At 53.7% G+C, this 21531-nt stretch overlaps 1 protein-coding gene across 5 annotated transcripts in view; it reads left to right on the top strand.

Annotated features, from left to right (window-relative positions):
* ARHGEF10L (Rho guanine nucleotide exchange factor 10 like) overlaps positions 1-21531 on the top strand; it is a 150268-nt gene that overhangs the window by 36484 nt on the left and 92253 nt on the right. For 3 of the 5 annotated variants that reach the window (XM_072975268.1, XM_072975266.1, XM_072975267.1), the window contains exons 2-5: positions 8576-8663; positions 12916-12991; positions 19552-19734; positions 20545-20578. In XM_072975268.1, the coding sequence (XP_072831369.1) occupies positions 8598-8663; positions 12916-12991; positions 19552-19734; positions 20545-20578 (359 nt within the window). In that variant the 5' untranslated portion in view covers positions 8576-8597. The remainder of the gene's footprint in view (positions 1-8575; positions 8664-12915; positions 12992-19551; positions 19735-20544; positions 20579-21531) is intronic. The other 2 variants (XM_072975269.1, XM_072975270.1) reach the window with 1 other exon arrangement.

The following is a 21531-nucleotide window of genomic DNA, read 5'->3' as shown; positions in this document are numbered from 1 at the left end:
TCTAAGTTCAGGGCCACCCCCAGGAGTTCCCACGGGCCTCCAGGTCTCCCCCACAGAAGCACTGCCTGCTGTTTACTGTAGGTCCCCATTCAGTTCACCTTCCCCTGCTGGACTGTGGCTGTGTCTGTCTCTCTTACCCCTGTGCCAGCCCAGCGGGCCCAGCCTGGTGCCCAGCGCGCTGGAGATGCATGATGGATAAGTGTTGAGGGTTGAGCCGCGCACGAGGCTCGGGGATCAGAGTGGAGCCGGGATAGCTCTGGCCCTGGAGAGCTCACGATCTGGTTGTTTATTCATGAACTGAGAGACAGAGGCTGGATGCCAGGAACGGTGCCTGGTGCTGAGGACACGAGAGGCAGAAGACGTGGTCCCCGCTCTGAAGAGGTTGCAGTCTGCCCTGTCTCCCTCCTTCCTGCCCTCGCCCCCACTTCCTGTATTCCAGATGCTACCCCAGGTGGTGGAGGCGCACGGGGAAGCAGGTTGTGGTCTCTGTCCCCAGTCTAGTGGGGAGATCCGTGGAAACAAGTAACCAGAGCATAATGCACTTTCTTTAGAGACTTGTAGCCTGGTATTTATCTGCCATGGAGACCAGTGGCAACGACTTTGGTCTTTGTATCCCTGTGACTAATAACAGTAACACTACCCTGCATCAACAAGCCGGTGCCTGCTCTGGATCCTCAAAGGAGCCGACCAGATGCCCCAAGAACAGAGGTTTTTCCACTTTGGCACGGTCGGCCCTTGAGCCGGATAGTTACCTGTTGTGGGGCTGTGCTGTGCACTGTAGCATGTGCGTAGCATCCCTGGCCTTCACCCCCTACATGCCACTAACATCCGCCTCTCCCCCAGTTGTGACAACCAAAATGTCTCCAGACATTGCCAAATGTCCCCAGGGGGACAAAGTCACCCCCGATTGAGAACCACTGCCTTAGATGGATCAGTAAAACTGTAATTGTGTAAATCAAGATGGAATGGAAAATTTGGAATCCAATACTCCCTCCAAAAAAAGCAAAAGAGGAAAAAAGTGCCCACAACATCCTGTCTTCCTTGGGTGCCTGTGGAATCTGGTTTGGCATAAAATGCAAATGTCCATTGGGAGGTGGGAGGGCCCTTGGAGGCTGGAGCAGTTGTGTGCCTTGGCCCAGGCCTCGCAGAGCCAGAGCCTCTGGCAAAATTAATGGGGCCATCGCCAGGTCTTATGTCCCCTTGCTCTGTGTGGTTACAATGGAGGGCAGGCCATCTAATGAGTACGTGGAGCACACGGGACCAGCATTGGTCCTGGGAGAGTTGGCTCGGAATGTTTGTCCGCCTCAGTCTCAGTTAAGCCCTGGTGTCCTCCCTCACCTCATAGTGTGTGTCCTGGTTTGCAACGATGTATCGACTTGTGTAATTGTTTAGCGTTGCCTCCCTGGGGCACTGTGGACTTCAGGAGGGCAGGAACCAAGTCTCCAGAACCTTGCATGGTGCTTGGCATACAGTTGTGCTCAATAAATATTTGTGAAACAATTAAGGGCTGTTGTTGGATGGATCCAGAGAGATAAAGACTGGCTTTTCTGCCCTCCCCTTGAATGCTGTTAAGTCCCCAGAATGAGGCAGGGGGGCCTGGAGACCTCAGTTCTGACATTCATGGCACACGTGTGGAAGATGTGACCTTTATCGCTCACTTCCTGGTTTGCACTGTAAGGTGAAAGGAGACAGTGTCTCCGTCCTCAGACCAAGACCTTGGCCACAGGACAGATGAACCTGGGAAAGGCTCAGCCTCGGCAGGGACTGTGCGGTGGTCTGTGCATGCACTTGCCCCTCCGTCTAGCGTTTTTAAGCACGTGTTCGGTGTGCTGGCTGCCGGCAGGAAAGAGAGCCCTGGATCCTGCCTTCCCAGGCCTGTCTCTTTCCGCAGGTCACTGGACGATGCTCCTGATGCGGTGTCAAGTGACAGTCGGGGGCAGGCTGGGGGTCCCTGTAAGTTTGCTGCCTGGAGAGGGGTCGCTGACCCTGAACTTAGCTGAGTACATTTGAGTTCAAGCAAGGAAATGGAAGCATCCTGATATTTGCAACTCCCCCTAGGGCTGATTCTCCAGCCAGGGTGCTTTACGTAAGGGCCACATCTGCAGCCAGCTGCGAGGCCCCACCTCTGCCTGACTGCATGAATTCAGGCAACTGGAACATCTCCCTGGCACCATGCGCTGAGCTTTGGTCATCGACGCTGCGTTTCATACCAACTAAGAGAGCTCAGCATCACTGCCTCTTTCTGGGGCCCTCCCCTTTCCTGACTGTGACTCCTTCCCTGGAATCTTGACTTTAAAAGGGGCAGGAGGCCAGTGGAGGCTTTGGGGATCTCATATAGCTGAGTGTTAGCTTCAGGGCCAGGCCAGGCTGGTGGCTGTCCCAGAGCACGGCAGTGGGCAGCCCTCGCCCTGAGTGGCGGGCACTGTATGGTCAGGTGCTGCAGGAGAGGCTGTCCCCCTCTAACCTGGCTTCCACTGACCCAGAAAGGCTCCAGAGGGCAGTGATGGGGAGGGCTCTGGGACTGCTCAGCTCTACCTGGGACACCCCCCACCCCTCTTGTAGGCCGGAGCTGCTGTTCAGTTAGAAGGAGGTGGTCATTCACTCATTCGTTCATTCATTAAACAAACATTTATTGAGCACCTACTGTGTTTCAGGTTCTCAGGGAGGCATTTTATGTAAATTATGATCTTATTTAATGCTTATAACAACCCTATACATTGGGAATTCTTAAGAGTTTTCCTACGAAGGAAAGAACCAGGGATCAGAACAGTGAAATAACACCTTTGTGCCCCAGTGAGTAAGTGGAGAGCTGGAACCCAACCAGGTTTGATGGCAGAGCTTACTCTCCTAACAACCAAACCTGGGGCACGATGGTGGCAAAAATGGGGCACCCAAGGGACACACCCCCCAGGACCAGAGACTGCTTCAGAGTGGGGGCACCCTGAGTGCTGTGGGCCCCCCATTTTCCACTGGGCAGCCGGGTGTAGGCAGAGGTGGGCTCACAGCTCACAGCTCCTGGTGAGGTTTCAGTGCCAAGGGCAGAAGGACTGTGAGGAGGGAGGGTAGGAATTCTCTGTAGAACCTGCCTGTGGGCGGCATCCAGTTCCCCGGTCCCTCATGAGTCCAATTACAGGATTGATGAGCACCGGTTCAGCTCTTGCCAAAACTGATAATGAAAGAGGACTGGTTCCCTGTGGGGTCATAGTCCAGGATCTGACTCCACCCAGCACAGCAGGATTCAGAGCAAATCTATCTCATGGTTGGAACCTCTACTCTCTCCCCACAACCCCTCCAGCCCAGTCTCCTCTGCCCGCTTCCCAGAACCCAAGGCAGCATCTTCTCAGAGGTATGAGGTTAATTGCAAGAGAATGGGCTGGATCCCTTGGCCTGTGGAGGGAGAGGCAGGCAGGTACAGGGGAGACTGGACCGACCTCTCCAACTGGGGCTTACCCATGGATCTGCCCTTGATAAACTTCTGGACTGTGGACAAATCTCTCTACCTCTCTGAGCCTCAGTTTCCTCCTTTGTAAATTGGATGCCCCACCCCTTTGGGGGCTGGTGGGAGGACAGGCATTTCTGTCCCTCCCTGGCAGGTGCCGAGGACGGGGAGCAGCTGGAATGACACGTCTTCCCTGGGCGAGGGTGCCACGTTGTTAAGGGGGTGGTTCGATCTTAAGTACTAGGCCTCGGGGCTGAGGCCTCTGGGTCCCCACAGGCTCCACACAGGGCTTGCGTTTCAGGAGACCTCAGATGCTGCCCAGCCAGCTTGCCCAGCCAGCTTGCCCAGCCTTAGCTGAGTGGGCTGAGCTATTTTTAGCTTGAGTTTTGCAAAGGTTATTTCTTTCTGCCCAGATCTCTCTTGTGGGACCCAGTGGATGGCCCCCTTCCTGACAGAGGCAGAGCTTCAGCCAGAAGAAGAGACTGGAGCCAGACTGAACCCTTGTGGGCTTTGAAAGGGAAGCCGTCTCCACTCTCTGTGGCCTGCCAGCTAGGGGTTCCTTCCCTGGAAATCTGGGTGTGTGCCAGGGTCCCTCACCTGCCCGAGCAGGAGAGACGGTGGTGCACCTGCCTGCCAGAGTGGCCAAGCCTGGCAGCCGCTGGGGCTTTGGGGTCCTGTCCCCTCTCCTGGACACATGCTTCTGACTCGCCAGAGCAAGAATGTGGTCTTTTGGGGAGCGAGCTTGTGAAATAATCCAAGTCCTTCCTCCCACCCTGCCCTGCCCCTCTCCTGATCACACCCTGGCAGGGGCCCCAGACCTCCTCCCAAACTGGTTTGGGGGAACCGCCTCTTGGACCGCTCGGCAGTGACTCTGTGAAGTGCTTCTGGGAGGAGCCATCCTGGATGCAGGCTGACTTCAGACAGTAGGAGGCACAGCCCCAGGACTGAGGGACCCCCCCCCCCAACCCTGGCCCTAGCCGCCTTCTCCCCTCCGCTGATGGTGGGGGTGGGACTGACCCTGGGGCTGGTGTGAACAAGCATCTCTTCGTTCATTCAGCATGTGTGTGTTGAGGTCTGCTGTGTGCCAGGCACTGATCCATGGCTGTGGATGGAGCAATAAACTTAAGTGACAATGTCTACATTCTGATAGTAGGAAACCGGTATAAACAACTAAAATATACAGATGCCCACGGGTGTTAAATGCTACGAGGACAGGGAAAACAGGGTCAGCAGGAGTGTGATGGGGATACGTGTGTGTTGTTCTGAAGAGGGTGGTTGGAGAAGGCCTCTCTGACATAGTGACCTCTGAGCAGAGCCCTGAAGGAGGCGAGGGAGCCATCTATGTGTATATCTGGGGGAAGATTATTCCAGGTGGCGAAAACAGCAAGTGCAAAGGCCCTGAGGTAGGGCATTTGAGGAACTGCATGGTGCGTGGTCGTTGTGACTAGAGTAGAAAAGCTGTGGGGAGAGAGGTAGGATCTGAAGTCAGGGAGGTCGTGAGGGGACCGCTTCTTGTAGGGCCTTGTAGGCAAAGGTGAGGCCCCTGGTTTCCACTGTGGATGAGGTAGGTGGCACAGTCCTTGCTGTCCTCTTCTGGTTTCTGGGTGTGTGTGCAGTGGGGCCCCATCGTGTGGGCCACCCAGGATGTGGGTGATGATATGGGACCCTCCGACTGGCATTTTTTGCCTGACCCTTCAGCCTGGGGCCTTCTGCCTGGACTGGATCGCTGGGGACAAAGGGGTTAATGTTCCTGGGGACTGGAAGGAGGAGGAGGAGGGGCTGGGGGCTGTTCTGGCAGCACCCCCTTCCCCCGGGGTCCAGCAGCTTCTCCAGGCTGGCTCTGGTTTCCTAGCAACAGCCCCCAGAGGTCCCTTCTGCCAGGAGAGGGTGGGCTCCTCTGCCCAGAGGCCTCCTCTGGGGTTGGGGGTGGGGATCCTCTCCTGACCTGTTCTGCCAGGGATCATTGACCAAGGGCATGCCTAAGGGGTCAGTGGGGGTCTTGAGAGGGGACGCCTACTCTAGGCAGGGACAGAGCTGCCATTGTCTGAGGCTTCAGCCATCGGCCAGCCTCACCCCTGCCCGCAGCAGGAGGGCCCTCCTCTCAGAGCCTCCCTCCCCCTTCCCACCTCAGGAAGCTCACTGAGTGGCCTGGCGCCTAGTGGGCAGTGAGAGGAGCTGGCCCTGTTGTCCTTCGGGCTTCCTCTGGCCTGGGAGGCTGCTCCCCCCACTCACCTACGCGCTCACCCACCACTTCTTTACCCAGGTGCTGGCACCCTGTGAGGACTAGCCTGAGGGTCCCTCCTGGCTGTCCCGGCTCACAGCCCAGGGACCCTGCTTAGCAGCTGTGTGGCCTTGGGAACGTCCCTCAATCTTCCAAGCCTCGTGGTCCTCATCTGCTGTGGGAACTAGACAAGCACTGAGAAATATTCGGCAGGGGGTTTGGTGCCTGGCAGTGCTTAGAAGATGCCAGCTGTTATCATTTCAGTGACATTAATCTTGTGATCTCCAGGATAATGAGAGTCATGAAGGTCAGGGCTGGTATTCGGGTGGACAGTCAGCCAAGACTCAGTTGAGCAATCTGTAGAATGGAGCAACACTGTCCTCAAGAAATGGCAGGAGCTCTGGGAAGGGAACTAACATTTATTAAGAACCCAGTGGCATTGTCAGACCGCATTCCACTGACATCTGCATCTGACCGATGGGGACAGGAAGCACAGAGACGGTGAGTAACTTCCTGAGGTCTCGCCACTGGAGAGCGGCAGATGGAGCATCTAAAGCTGGTCTCTCCAGCCCCAGGCTGAGCCCTGTCCAGGTATCTTGCCTCTCTCTTTCCAGAGCTCTGAGTTCTGGGTGTGATCCCCTTGCTATGGCTCCGCCTGTGTCTTCTTGGCTAAGGAGCCCCCGGAGCCATCCCCCTCCAGAGTCGGCAGCAAGGGGCCCTGTGCACTGAGGGACTCAGGGCAGAGCTGCCACCCTGCACACAGGGGCTGCAGGTCCCTCTTCTTGGCCAGACTCCCCATCCAGCTTGCAGCTCCTCCTCTTCCTCCTGGTCCTGGTCTTTTTGGGTAGGGCAGAGGACACCTGGGGGGCTAAGGTTCCCAACTGGGCCTGTGTCCCTCCTTCTCCTGGATTGGAAGCCCCATACCCGCAGCCACCCCAGGCCCAGGGACACCCCAGCCTCGAGGCTCCTCAGTGAGTGGATCCTAAGCAGATGAAGTTTTCAGGCTCTTGGGGTCTCAGCCTCTGGGCTTAATTCGGTGGAGCCCAGCAGCTGTGGTCTGGCCTGTGAGCTAGTGCTCCAGACACAGACGGAAAGCTCAGTCTAGGGAGGGAGACAGTTCTCATAGGCGCTGTGGGTGTCCCTGCATCACCTGTGTCTTTGAAAATAGACTTTCTCCAGCTGCACCCATGAGCTGCTGAATCAGAATCGTGGACCTGGGACTTACGTATTTTTTAAACCAGGCTTGGCAACCACTGCATGAGATGGTTCTAGGGAGGCCTCACAGAGGAGAGGGGTCCGGGTTTTGAGGGTTGAGTAGGAGTTTGCTTTGTTAGTTCTGAGAGAGAGAGAGAGAGAATTCTCTGTGGAGGGAACAAACAGCCTGAGCAAAGGCCCAGAGATACAGAGTAGATCTGCGCAGTGATGGGCCTGAAGCCCTTCGTGAGGGCTGGAGCAGTCAGGCCAGGCGGGGGAGCTGCTGAGACCAGAAGTCGATGGGGAGGGGGAGGGGCGAGTCAGTGAGGGTCTTGCTTAGGCCCTGCACTTCATTCCCAAGGTGGCGAGGAAGGTCTGAAGGTGTGCGTTGTGGAAGAGTCGCTGCAGCAGCAGAGGTGGGGATGGGTTGACCAGGCACACGTCTGACAAGGGCTGAGAGTGAGAGAGGCCTCTCGGAGGGTATCGATCGTTCCACGAGGAGCCTGGGTCCTGACCAGCCCACACCTCTGGGTTGCCCCCATCCCGTACTTTTTTCCTGGCTTGCAGGAGACGGACATGGCGCCTCTGAGGTCTGAGTCGGAGTTGGAGGCCTGGACCAGAAGCTGTTCCTTGTTTTCCTCTGTGCGGAATGGGGCGGCATTTATGCTTCCTCTAGCCAGGCTGCCCGACTTGACTGTGCCAGCACCTGTGCTCCCCCACCTTCTGGGACCGCCTGCCTGCCTGGACCCCTGCCCACCCTCCCCTCCCCAGCCTTCCCTGTCCTCAAACTCCTAGCCTGCCTTGGGCAGCTTCCCTAACTTTCAGGAGCCTTCCCAGTATATTTCTCCAGGCCTCATTCAGGGGGAATTGATGGGACCGCTCAACTCAGTGGGAGGTGGGAGGTGGCCCAGGAAGGAGTGAGCCTCATGGCCAGGTGAGGCTTGCCAGCTGGAAGAGGGTTTCTTGCTGGGCCTCTGGGCTGGATGGACCTTGAACTCTAGAGGAAGGGGGAACTGATAAGCACTTGATTAAAACAGAGCCAGGAAGACACCTGCTGTAGTGAGCAGGACTGCCAATGAGGGGAGGGAAGGGCCGATTCTGGCCGCTCTTGGGTGGTCCTGGTCACTGAACTGGACCTTCTGGGGCACACCTGGAACTGGGGACTCCCTCCCTTGCTCCTTTGCTCCTAGCCCTGTCTGAATGGGTTTGAAACGCACAGCTTCCTGTCAGCCATTCTTTGCCGTGTAGTGGGAAGAGCACTGTTCAGGGGTTCTGCCTGCCACCCAGTCTTGGCAGTCATTTTTAGAGAGATGAGCCCCAAGAGAAGAAAGTCTCCCACCACCCACGTGGAGCGCTGCTAACATCGCTGTGACAACAGTGGCCGCTGCACGCTGAGATCTTGCTGTGTGGGAAGCAGCCGCATGCACCACAGCACAGGACCCCTGCGAGGCGGGCGCTGGGGAGAAGGATGTCAACAGTTACAGCGGCAAGTGGCAGAGCTGGGATTTGAATTCAGGTCTAGTGACAGATCCCACGCTTTCAACCCCTGCCGTGGCGTCAAGTCCCTTCCCCTCCTTTGGACTCACTTTCCACATCGCAAAGCAGGAGCAGCGCCGCCGTGCAGCAGCTGTCTGGTCCGACCTGTGATGCTTTGCTTTCGTTCTCTTTTTCAAAACGAGAATCCTTATTTCCATCTTCCCTCCTTATGCCGCCCACTGTAGAAGATCAGCAAAACTCAGAGAAATGGAAAGAAGGTCAAAAGAAAATCTGCAACCCTGCCACCCAAGCAAACACTGTTCCTATTCCTCGGTGAGTTTCCTCCGGTCCTTTTCTTCTCGGCACTTTAAAAACACAGTCGGAAGTAGAGCGTAGAGAGTTCTGTGCTCAGCTGGTCCTCTCTTGGTTTTCAGTCGACTCCTCCACCAGCCAGTCTGCCTCTTTTGCCAGAGACCGCCGTGGCAGGAAGGTTCCGGAAGAGAGAGGCTTATTTCTGAAGCACCACACTGCATTTCCTCTGGCCCAGACTCGCACCGTGAAAGCCTCCAGACCATGCAAGGCTCAAGGAAGACGTTAAAAAAAAACAATAAAAAAGGAAATAGCCGAGCAACCCCACCTGTTTGCTTAGCGCGTTTATACCTATGCCCTGGCTCCTGGCTGGAGCAGCCCAGGGCGTCATGTGGGCGGGTGCTGTCAGGCCCACTTTACAGAGATGTAGCCCCAAGCTCCGAGAGGCAGAGGGGAGAAGGTGAGACATAGCCCAGCCTGCAGGTGGACCAGGCTGCCCTCAGATCCCCATAGCTTGAAACCCTGGGGGCTCCTCTTTGAGCATCCACCAGGGTCTCTTACACTCCTGGGATGTGGAATCCAGACACGTGGTCCCATTTGCTGTTTCCCATTTTGGTAGTGACATGGCAAGGACCAGCATCTTGGCACTGACCAAGCCTGCTGGGGCTTTGTGGTTGATCTCTTGGATGCCCCTGGGAGTCCTGTGGGCCAGGTAGCAGCACCCCCATTTAACAGATGAGGACACTGAGGCTCAGAGATGCCAATAGAGATGAGATTCCAGCCTGGGTCTCTGTCTCCCAAGGTGGAGCCTGGGTATTGTTTCTTGTCTCATCGCAGAAAGAATTCAGAGACGGGACGTGGACGTTAAGAAATTGAAGCAGGGATTTATTAAGGGATAGACTGCACACTGTCGAGGGGAGAGCGGGCAGGCTCAGGTGAGCAGCTGTGCTGAGTTTCTTGGCAAGTTAGCTACAGAGAGTGTAAAATGAATGGGCAGAATATTCATTGGGGAGGGAAGGGTTTGGGGTTGTATTCCCTGATTTTCATCCTAGTTCCACCTTCCTGAGGGGAGGAGGGATTTTTGTCTTTATTTAGTCTGGACTGGAAGTGCCATGGCATTGGTGCATGATGGGTGCTTCTAATCTGCAAGGCTAATTTTATTGTAATAAGGGCATAATGAGCAAAAGGTTACATTCAGACACTGGAGATTCCTGCCTTTTCTCACCTTTCTTTGTCTGCCTCCAGGACACTTGTCACCCCAAAATGTGTGATCTCTTATCAGAGGGGCAGGGTCCTGCTTTACTCTGTCCGCCCAAGGACCCTCATTGTTCACATGATGTATGGTTTCCTGCCCTCCCATTTTTTGCCCAATTCCTGCCACTTGGACTGGGTCTCCCATTCTCTTCTCATATCTCGTTATCTGCCTGCTCTAACAATCATCAGAGCCTGTGCCCTGGTGTTGACAGCTGTAGACTAGTGTGTCCCAGGGACCCTTTCAAGAGCTTTACATGTATTAACTCTTAGTTAAAAACAAACAAACCAACAAAAAACTCTGTGAGGTGGATACTTTTAAACCCCCATTTTGCAGATGAGTAAACTGAGACCCAGAGATGGGGGTTCAGTAACTCATCCAAGGTATTATAGCTACTGAGTGGTGGGACCTAGGTGGTATCAGGTAGCCCTGAACTCTTTCCTCACTGTTGTGCCATTGGGCTCTCTAGCAGGGGCATTGGGCTGCTCTGAGCCATCCCTACTCCCTCGCTCATATCCTTCTGAGACGTGGGGTGTATGTGTACAAAACAGTGGCCACAGACCTGTGGGTGTGCATGGGGCTTGCTGGCCTGTGTCCTTGCCTGGAGACCTCACTGCCCCAGATAAGTCTGCAGCAGATGCCTCCCAGATTCCATCCCTGAAGTCCAGAGAGGCCGTGTGATTAAAGGAGTGAGACTAGGGTTTGAGGTCAATGCTCCCAGATTGAACCCTAGTGTTGTCAACTTATTCCCTTGCCTCTGTGACCTTGGGCAAATCGTTACTTCTCTAAGCCTTGGTTTCCTCATTTACTAATTAATAATAATAATAATAATAATAATAATAATAATAATAATACAAATAAAGCTTCTGACTCTGTAAGTATTCGTATCTCTCTTCCTTTCTGGGGAAAGCTTTGGGCTTGGAGGTGAGGGCAGGAATTATCCCTGAAGATGAGGAAAAACAGGAGGACATTGGACTTTCTGGCCTAAAGGGAAGGATGCTGGGTTTCTGCATGATCAGAAAATTGTGTTTAAGGAGCAGGTTGCACAGAAACCTGGGCTTGGTGCCTCCTTTTTTCTTCCTGCAAAATGGGTATAAGTCTCCTTGCTCCTTCTGAAGTGTTTCTGAGTGAGCCCACAGGGAGGACGGACCTGCAGAGGAACTGCTGTGCAGCTGCTGTTTGATTTTTCAGCCTGCAAAGGGATTTGCAGACATTTTAGTTTGCTTTCCTCAACCCTTTGCTGAGGGTTTTTGGTGTGAGGCTAAAAGGCACAGCCACATACTTAGTGGAGAGCAATTTTGCATTCAGTGAAAGTGAAGAATGTAATTCTCTCAATTACCCAGCTTGTCTAGGAATGTACCTCACAGGTTCAAGCATCCATTCGCTCAAGGCCCTGTGAATGGAGGATGGTTTATAACACCAAAGCCCGGAAACAACCTCAGTGTGCTGATAGGGATGATGTCAGTTACGGTATAGCCTACTCCCCAGAATATTATGCAGCCATTAAAAAGTGAGATTAATTTCTAAGTACTGTTCTGAAATGATCACAGAGATTGTTTGTTTTTGATGGACATACTGGGGATTGAACCATGCACTCTACCACTGAGCTATTCCCACCCCACAGACCATGGAGATTCTTAAGCAAAAAAAGGTGGTTACAGCACAGTGGGTGGAGGGTGCTTCCTCCTGTATAGAACAAGGTGGATATACAGGTATACAAGCCGGGACATACATGACATAGTTCTGGAAAGATTGATAAGAAACCAGTAATGGTGGTCACTCTTGGGGGATTTGGGAGACTTACTTTTTGTTGTACACCCTTTGTATTGTTTGGAATTTGAGAGACAGCAGAGCACAGTGGTTACTTAATGAGCACACACTGGGGCCCATGGCCTGAGTTCATACCCTGGCTTTGCCGCTTGCTAGCTGTGTGATCTCAGGCCATTTACTTAACCACTCTGGGCCTCACTTTCTCATAATTTGGATTAATAGATGTTCATGTTTCTAAAGTACTTAGAATAGTGTCTGAGATACAGGAGGCACTGCATGGATGTTTGCTGTTATTAATTAACTGCCACTTACATGCATTCTGTTTTTATTGAGGAAGCCAGCTAATAAAAATAAAGGCTTTAGAATTGAAAAGGAAAACAGGTGCGTAGCAGTTTGTGGTAGGGGCTGATTAGAAAGGAGGTCTCTGTGCTTTCTCTCCTTCCCGGGGAAATCTATCAGGACCGCCTCTCGCTCAGAATTGGGGTGTGAATAGGGAGTAGGGAGAACCCTTTCCCTCACTGCTCGGCAGGGGACATCTGGCAAGGTTGGCCCCAGGGCCCAGGAAGCCCAGTGGAGGCACTGGCCTCTTGGTTGCGGGAGCCTCCACTGCGAGGCCAGGAGAGGCTGCTCTGAGCATTTGGTCTTCTGCCCCCATCTCAAGCCATCTGCCTCTCTGCTGCTCTGTTCCTCCCTCACACCCATGTGCCATGGCCTGGTGGCCCCTTCCCAGCTGGCCAACCTTGTGTGGGCAGCACAGGGAGAGACAAGGAGTGATTGGCCTTCAGTGGGACTGTGGGGGTAGGGGGCAGTGAGAGGGGCTGGACCTGAGGGCACCTGTGGTTGCTGGGCAACCAGGAGGAGGAAATGTCCTGGCCACGTGTGATCCAGCCTCTGGAACCCCGGGGGCTGAGCCTGATCCTGGCCCCTGAGGCTGGAGCTTCACCTGAGACTTAGGGGACCCACCTGTAATTCTCGCTGGACCCACCAGGCTCCTGAGGATCCTTGGCATTGGGCAGAGGAAGGTCCGTGGCGGCAGGGGCCTTCAGGGGAGATGGGTTATAGTTCTGCAGCTGCTGGTTTTTCTCCGGGTTAATGATTTATGAGGGTGGGGGCTGGGCCCTTTCTGGAACTGTCGTGTGCTCCCAAAGCTGTGTGAGAGCTGGCGGGCAGGTCGCGAGCCAGTGACCCCTTTCTGTGGCTGGAAACTTCGGCCTTGAACACCATCTAATTAGACTTCCGGCCTTCTTTCCACAGGCGAGCGGCTGGGACGGTGCGGGTCTGAGCTGCACCTTGTCGATGGCTTCCTCCCGTCCTCCACAGGCTGCCATAGGTACGGTACCCGGGTTCCTGCTCAGCTCACCACTGAACGGGCTGTGAACATGGGGGCTGGCAGAGGGCCACTGGCTTTGGAGCAGGTGGACCCTGGGTGTGAATCCGGCCCTGCTGGTGGTGAGCTGTGTGCCCTTGGGCAAGTGACCTCACCCTTCCTCCCCCAACTCAGGGTCCCTGTCTACAACAGGGAAATAATAATTTCCTCCTTACAGCACAGGCTCCGGGCAAGTGTTGATTCTGCAGGTGTCTCCCTAGGAGATGAGCAGAGCCACTCTGGGGACTGAGGTGGGCTTGAGGGTAAAGCTTATGAATTGAGAGTAGGGAGCTGGGGCCGAGGGGAAGGGGCTGGGCTGTCCATCACCACCTGCTAAGGTGCCAAGGTCAGGTCATCTAGCAGTGATGGTGTTGCCAGAGTTAGCAAAGAATAAAAACAAAACAAAAAACAACAACCAAAAAACTCAAAAGCCAAAAGCCAACCCTTCCCCATACTTATGCTAAAAAAACGATCTGTCTTTTATCTGAAATTCAAATTGATGTCCTGTATTTTTATCTGGCCACCCTAACAGTGGGGCCTCGGACGCTGCAGGTAGAATCGAGGCCTCACCCTCAAGGCCGCCTCTCTCACTGGGCCCAGCTTCTCGTCCTCTTGTTCTTTCTTTTTTTCCCTTTTAAAATAACATTTATTGGTTGTCTTTACCTTGATCGTGAAAGCAATATATGGTCATAGAAAAATTGAAAAATACTAATACATATAAGAAAATAAGAGTAAGCCATAATTCTGCTCCCCAAAGCTGACTACTATTAAGCTACTATTAGTTTAGTTATGGGTTCTCCTTTTTATATTTAACGAGATATCGTGAGACATTCCCCTATGTCACCAAATATTATTTGAAAACATTTTTGTTTTAGTGGCTGCACAGTTTGCCATCTTTTGGATTCATCAAGATTTGTGCAGCCCTCATTAATGTTAACAATCAGATTATTTCTAACTTTTTCACTGTCATACATAGCATTGAAATGGCTACCCTCATAGCTCACTCTGATTATTCTCATAGAAGAGAGTCTTAGGAGTGCTGACTGCTACATTTCATCAACATTTCAGGGCTCTTTACGCACGTTGCCAAATTATACTCTGGCAGCAGTACGCAGAAATGCCCACCTCCCCAAGCCCTGGGCTCCTGAAGAGAGTCCGTCTAACATTTAACTTTGCTCACTGCAGTTGGGTAGAGTAATGGTGATAAACTGTACAACAGCAGAGTTATCAATAACGTGGCGGCAGGCCGCCGGAAGAAATGCGATTATGGAAGAGAGAGTAGCGAGGAGGCAAGGGGACACGTGGTTTCGTGTCTCTGTTGTCCTCTTGTTCTTTTCTGGGGGCAGCAGGTAGCAGAATGGCATCGAGCAAGGGCTGTTCCTCCAGCCCAGCCCGCCACTGCCCCCGTGAGCTCAGCTGAGTGACTTGGTGTCTCTCTGGCTCAGTTTCATCACCTACAAAACATGGGGCTGATGACACGCCCTCTCGTGTTGTTGCAAGGTTTAAATACAAGCGGGGCCCTGGCGTGTGGTAGCAAATCACTCGGCGCGGGAGCTGTTATCACTGGGGTGTTGGTGGGAGGGGCTTTATGCACTCTGCTTTGAGCCCAAGAGGAGGCTCTTCCCCGCTGAGCCTCTGTGTTATTCTGCCACGAGTGGGGGGCCAGCATGGTGGGCCCACCTTCTCCATAGCATAGGGTGGCCTCCTGGGTCCTGGCCTCCTGGCCTCGCTGGGGTTGGCTCTCCCGAGGATGGGGTGTGTCCGGGAACAGCATGTGTGCTCAGCTCCCCTGCTGCCACCTGTCTAGATGGGTGGGAACGGCTCAGTTTGGCTCTCAATTATCCAGGGATGGGCCTCCCGAGTTTTCCTTCTGATAAGGAGCCCTGTCTAATTGCCCGGGTCACCGGATCCTGGGAACAGAGCCTTGGGGATCAGGGCATTTCCTGAGTCACGGCTGTGGCTGTGGGTCCCAGGATGCCCCCAGCGCACTGCCCCTGCTGTCATAGGCACCCTGCACCCTTTCCCCCACACAGCAAGGGGCCAGACACGCAAACTGTGAGTAAAGTTATTTTATGACGAAATCAATTCGGTTCCCTTCAGCAAACATTTGACAAACATTCATTGTTCTAGGTGTATCTGATATTGTGGGCTAGTGTCATCTGGTTGAACCGGGCTCTTTGCCACTTTCTGATTCTTTGAGAGCTTCGCATCATCTTAACAAATAAATTCAAATTCCCCCAAATGCCTCGTCAGCTGTCTTTTAACCCCGTCATCCTTGCTTATGTCTTCCCTTCCACCCCGCTGCTCCTTGTTTGTTCTCTGCTCCTGCTGTGGCCTCAGCCTTGAATACCTCCCCCAGCCTGAGCCTGTCAGACTGGTGCTCGCCCTTGAAAGCCCTGTGCAGGGGCAGCCTTGTGCCCAAAGCCATGGCAAGGCCCCAGCGAGCATCAGCCCCAGTCTGTCTGTCAGCACCGGCTCAGTCTCTGGGGTTTTATGTTTTCCTCTTGCTGTACCTGCCTGCCTTACTCCAAAGTGAGCTCCTTACCATTAAGGGACAATGTCTTCTGCTTGGACCTCCGGGCCCAGGGGTTGCTGGGAACAATTCCTTGGATGCAGGCAGGACTGTGTTGATGGATGGGCTAACTGAGGCTGTTTGAACTCTTAAAGAGAGGCTATGCAGAAGTACCCAAAGTCCCTGGACACAGCCTGAGGGGCTGGGTCGCCTGGGGCTGGGCCTGGCCCGTGAAGAGGGAAGGCTTCTCCATCTTACCCAGGGTCAGGGGCTGGGCTGTGACTCAAGGCAATAATGATAGTAATAAGGATGGAGATAATGATGATGCAATGACAGTGACCATGAGTAGAGTCATCACTGTAAGGAGAGCTGACATTTAGTGAGCACAGACCTCGCACTGGGTGCTTTCATGTGTGTTAATTCACTCCATCCTCCCAACAATCCTGTGAGGTAGTTACTATTATTGTCCTCATTCTGCAGATCAGGAAACGGCAGCTTGGAGGGCTGAATTTAACTTGACACTCATACAGTCAGTCAGTGGGAAAACTGGGAGTCTGAACCCAGGTGGTCTGACTGTGGCACGGTAGTGACTCTGTTGATACTGGCCATGGGCAAAGGGAACCCTCCCTTACTGTCTGCTGCGCAGATTCAAGTGGGCAGGACCACGGGCACTGAAAACCCCTTGGCCAGGATAGGTCTGTATCTGGTAGCCCAGAAATAGTGGGCAGGGACTTTGTCCCTTGTTTCAGAATTTTTAAAACTTTTAAAACTGCATGGTCCTGACAACACGAGTGCGTGTGTGTGTGTGTGTGTGTGTGTGTTCAACAAATACTTATTATGTGCCTACCATATGCTGGGCACAGTACCATATGCTGGGGATACGATCGTGAGTGAATCAGACAAGAATGCCCACCCTCAGGGAGCTTATGTTCTAGCAGAGGAGACAGCCAGTAAAATAAATAAAACATACAACGTGTCACGTGCTGATAAGGGCCACAGGGAAAAATAAAGCAGGCAAGGCAAATAGGGGGCCTCAGGGTGTCACTGTGGGCAGTTGTGGCCGTGACAGCCTCGCTGGGAGATGACATATGATAAAGACCTGAAGGAGGTGAGAACAGGGCGGAGACTTGAACTGAACATGCAAAGGTCCTGAGGCAGGAGCAGAGCTGGCACATTCACAGTCCTGCAAGGAGACTGGTGTGACTGGAACAGAGTCAGCAAGGGGAGAACAGTTGAAGATTCTACACACATGCATGTTTGATTCTGTATAGATAAAGCTCTACAGATCCAAACCAGAATTGTTGAAAACAATATCAAAAGTAATACCAAATGTGACTTTATTACTATTATAATAAAACATTAAAAATATTTCAAGTAAACAATTCATAAACAAAACAAAATGCTGCCTGGGAGCCCTGTAATTGATTTCATGAGAACTGTGATTTGAAAACTGCTGATTTGGCTTCTGACTCAACTCCTGGATTTCCTTTGTTAATTCATCATCACGAAGCCAAGTGTCCCCATCCAGGCCCAAGAGTTCAGGGGCTCAAGTGACTTCCAGGAGGCAGTAGGGCTTAGTGGAGAGTATAGAATGGGAACTAAGGCCAATCTGGGTTCAAATCCAGCTCCCCACATATTGGCTGTATGCCTGTGGGTACATCACTTCACCTCTCAAAACCTCTGTGGCCTCGTACAAAATGAGAGTGGTCGTGAGGCTTAAACAAGGAGCCACATTGGGTGCATCTTAGCCAGAGTCTGTTTATCCTCGTCTGGGGAAGGAACTTGTACCGCAGCCCACATCACTGCCCAGAGGAGTCCACCCCTGCCGATGTCGGCCTGTGGGGGCCCCGAAGCTCCCAGGAGGAGGGGCTGGACCCCTACCTCAGTGGCCTTGATCTGGTTGTCACCCGCCAGAGGAATTGGGGACGGAGGGCAAGCTCTGGGTTCTGCTGCAGTCAACCAGCTGAGGAAGGGGCTTCTTGAATTAGATACATTTGCAGCTAAAATGTTCTGCTCTGGAAGCCCCGGGTCACTGTGGGGGAGGAATGGGATCTTTCCAATCAGAGAGACTCCTAGAATCAGGTATGTCCATCTGTCCAGCTGTTGGTGTGTCCAGCTGTCTCTCTGCTCCATCCACCTCCCCACCCACTTATTTATTTATCCATCTGTGTACGCCTGCTGGGGCTGGGCCCACAGACGTGGACTAGACAGTCCTGTCCTGGAGGATCTGGGGCTGGGAGGGGACAGTGATTACAACAGCAGATGTCATTGTGTAACACAGACACCAGGCACTATGCCAAGTGCTCCATCTACCCCAGCAGTTCGCAACTAGGGGCAGTTTTGTCCCCCAGGGGACATCTGGCAATGTCTGCAGACATTTTTGGTTGTCATAGCTGGAGGGTACATCGTGGGTACACATCCTGTAGTGCCCTCACCACAGAGACCGCGCAGCCCCAGTGTCAGAAGTGCTGAGGCTGAGAAACCCTGACCCACATCTTGGGTCATGTGCTCACCAGCCTTATGAGTAAGGTGCTGTTTTATTCTCCAGATTACAGAGGAAAAACCTAAAGTTCAGACAGGACCAGCTGGGCCCAAAGCTCATGCTATAAATTGTATGATGTGAGCTGTGACATGATTGCTCAGGGCAGCCCAGGGAGGTGTGGTCAGCTTTGCAGACTGAAAACCAGGCCACACTGTCCTTGGGTTTTGGAGCGGGTTTGCATGAGGTAGGAAGTTGGGCTTAATGAACACTTGAGGTGTTCAGGCTCAGATTCTAGGAAAGAAGCCTCCTAGGGAAGGAGGCTGGGGGACTGCAGCTTGGTGAAATGGGTTGGAAGGGGAGGGCCTGTTATGCCTTTTAGCATAGAGAATCCATTTCTTCACTTGTTTAATGAAAGTTTCTGAGTTCTACCTGTCAACTGGAAAAAAAAAAAAGGCATAACCTGAAAATTGAGAATTCTGTTTTATCTAACAGACTTACTGAGGACTTAAGTCCAGGAGACAGCCTCTCAGATAGCTCTGAGGGACCGCTCTGAAGAGGTCAGAGAGGAGCCAGGATATAAAGGAGTTTTTGCAACAAAATCCAGGTAGTCAGAACATCAAAAGATTACTGGTAATTAAAGAAAATGGACACCTCAAGTTAATGAGTTTGGTGCTTTTCTGTGTATGGGAAGATACAAGAGTCTGGACTCATTGAAATCGTTCCTTTGATACGCACCTTAGCTATCTGGGGCCAGTAGCCTGTTCTTTCCCATCCTGAGTCCCCTCAGGGTGCATGTTGCAGGGGTGGGGGGATGGGGCGGGGCTGCAGTGGCTGATGACCTGATGGCTGCAACATCCTTTGTTTACTGATATGGCAGGTGACATTCCTCATCCACATACCCCAGGCTGTTAACACATTGTGCAGGAACAGGTGAAGAAAACCAGAGGCTAAGACAGAAAAGGGATGCGGGCAGGGGGCCTCTGCTCCAGTCGAGGCTTGAGGGAGGTCAAGGCAGATCTGGCCATGAAGGGGATCTCCCAGGAGAGGGGAGCAGGGAGGGAGGGTGGGCAGACCTCCATGCTGGGAGTGTGGGGCCCCTGTACCAGATAAAGCACAGCATGCAGACCCAGCCTGTAATGTACAGACAGAAATGAACACATGGAAATACACACGAAGGTGTGTGCCCACATGCACGTGTGCAGATGCGTTAAAAGAAAATCCCATGCTTATAAAATAGGAAAATAGAAAACAAGAAAACGGAACACTCTTACATTCAAGTGCAGATGCAGACACGCTCACTTGGAAGATTGCTCCCTGCCCTCAGTCTGCCTACCTGCTAAGAGCTGCAACCCACTCCCTGGGCACATCGGGGGCCCAGGAGGGCCTCCTGGCCTGGGTGTAGGTTTAATCTTGTCTTTGGGACCTGCCCTCGCGCCCTCACTCAGAAGCTTTGCTGCTCGCCACTTCCCAGCCACCTCTCTTGACCAAACTCTGAGACCCTGCTGCTGGCTAACTCCTCCTCCCTTCCAGGAGATCGGCTGCTTCCTGGAGGCCCAAGCCCCTCCCCCGAGGCGGAGGACGACCCCGGAGAGACCTTTGAGTTTGACGACAGTGACGATGATGAGGACACCAGTGCTGGCCTGGGCGTCCCAGGCGCTCCTCCAGAGGAGGCAGACACCCCACTGATCCACTTGGACTCCGCCCCGGCCACTGGTAAGGTGTTCTGGGAGCCTGAGTTTTCCCATTTCCGGGCCTCCGGGCCTCTGGGCCTCTAGGGAGCTTAGGGCTGCGTGGAGGCTCTGGGCTCCCAGTGATGTCTCATGGCTCCTCTGCTGTCCCCAGAAAGCAGGATGGGAAGAGAGGCCATTGAGAAGAAGCTGCATTCCTTTGCTCCCCTTGGGAACTGGAGATTCCTAGCATTCCTGCAGCATCTGGTGCACTTTGGCATGTCATAAATTGGCGTGGCTGGCCCTCGCTTGTGCTTCAGCGACAGTGGCTGCTCAGGGCTTGTGTCTCTGAAGCTCCCCCTCCCCCTGCAGCTTCTCCCAGGGAATCACACCAGCCAGAGCAGCAGCTTCTCAGAGGCTCCTCCTTCAGTCTGCCCTGGGGGCAGGAGGGCCCTGATAAGGCCGGTGTTAAATCATAGCTTCTGGGCTCTTTGATTCTGTCATTGGGAGGGATTGGGGACTGGACTAGCAGGAACTTCCTGTAGGGCTGGGGACAAGGGGCTCCTTGAAGAGCTGGGGGTGGGGGGACAGGCCTAGAGCAAGCTGGCCAACTGGTTCTTGTCGGAGCTGGGATGTGGGCCGTGGTGGGTGGGGGCGGGGGCAGGGGCAGGGCAGGTAGGACAGGTAAGGGAGTTTAATGATAGGGGAGAAGGAGGCAGGAACGCAGCAGGCACCCAGGCTGGCCAGGCCCTGTCTCTGGTTCCCCCAGGGAGGCTGGGAAAGGGGGTGGGGACAGGCTGAGCCCTTCAGGCCAGCCGCTGGCCTGACAGGCGCTGCCTCTGCTCTTCTCCCGCAGACCCAGATCCAGCGGCCGCACCGCCGCAGACACAGTAAGTGAGCCTCGTTCCTTTGCTTTGGCGGCTGGAAGAAGAGGAGAGACTGGGCAGGAGGTGTGGGGAAGGGTGGTGCTGCGGCCAGGAGGGCTCAGGACAGGTCTTTGGCTAAGGAGGAACACATTTCAGGATCCCTGGGCCGGAAGGAAGAGGTCAGTCCCTAAAACGTGTTGGTTTTCCCTTTATTTTTCCCACAAGCCTGTGAAATAGAAAGCAGGCCTGGCTCCAGATCCTGGCTCTGTCCCTTGCCAGCTGTGCGGCTTGAAGGAGTCACATAAACTCTCCAAAGTCAGTCTGTTCATATGCAAAATGGAAACAATAAAGTCCCCACTCCATGGGGTTGTGGCTGGGAATTAAATAGCTCTCTGGGGTTCCACCACGCAGTGCCATCGCCCGGTTGTCTTGCCAGTACCATTCCTTTTCCCCTTCTGTGACTGTTGTTGGGGACTCTGCCCTTCTCTACTGGGAGCCTGTCTGAGGCAGGGCGGCCGAATGGCTGAAAGTCAGAATGTTGGGGTGACTGCCTGCGTTGGGCTCTGGGCCGGGCCCTGGCCGTGGGTCCTCGTGTAAGTCCCAGTCTTCTAGGCTTTGGCTTTCTCATCTGTAAGATGGGCCACTGCTTCCTGCCTAGAAGACTGAAGAACTCTTGGGTAAGACCTAGCAGACACCTAATCAAGGCAGTTACCTTTAGATCTGTTCCCTCTGGGGTCTCCGGCAAATGGGATGACGCATTTGGGGGTTGGGGACCATGACAGCTGACACCTTTCGGAGCTTTGCAGCTCACTGCCTGGCTTTGGGGACCTGGTGCTTAGGGAGTCCTCTCCTAAGGGAAGCCTTAATGGTGGGTCTAGGCTCTGGGACTTATGGCCTGGGTGCCTGGGCCCTGAATTAAAATCCTGCCTGCACCGGTCGGGGGAGGGGTGTGTGAGCCTCCCTTGGCTTTCCTGGAG

This window comes from Vicugna pacos, chromosome 13 (assembly GCF_048564905.1).
Source record: "Vicugna pacos chromosome 13, VicPac4, whole genome shotgun sequence".
NCBI lineage: Eukaryota > Metazoa > Chordata > Mammalia > Artiodactyla > Camelidae > Vicugna > Vicugna pacos.
This window is presented reverse-complemented; position numbering and strand designations above follow the sequence as displayed.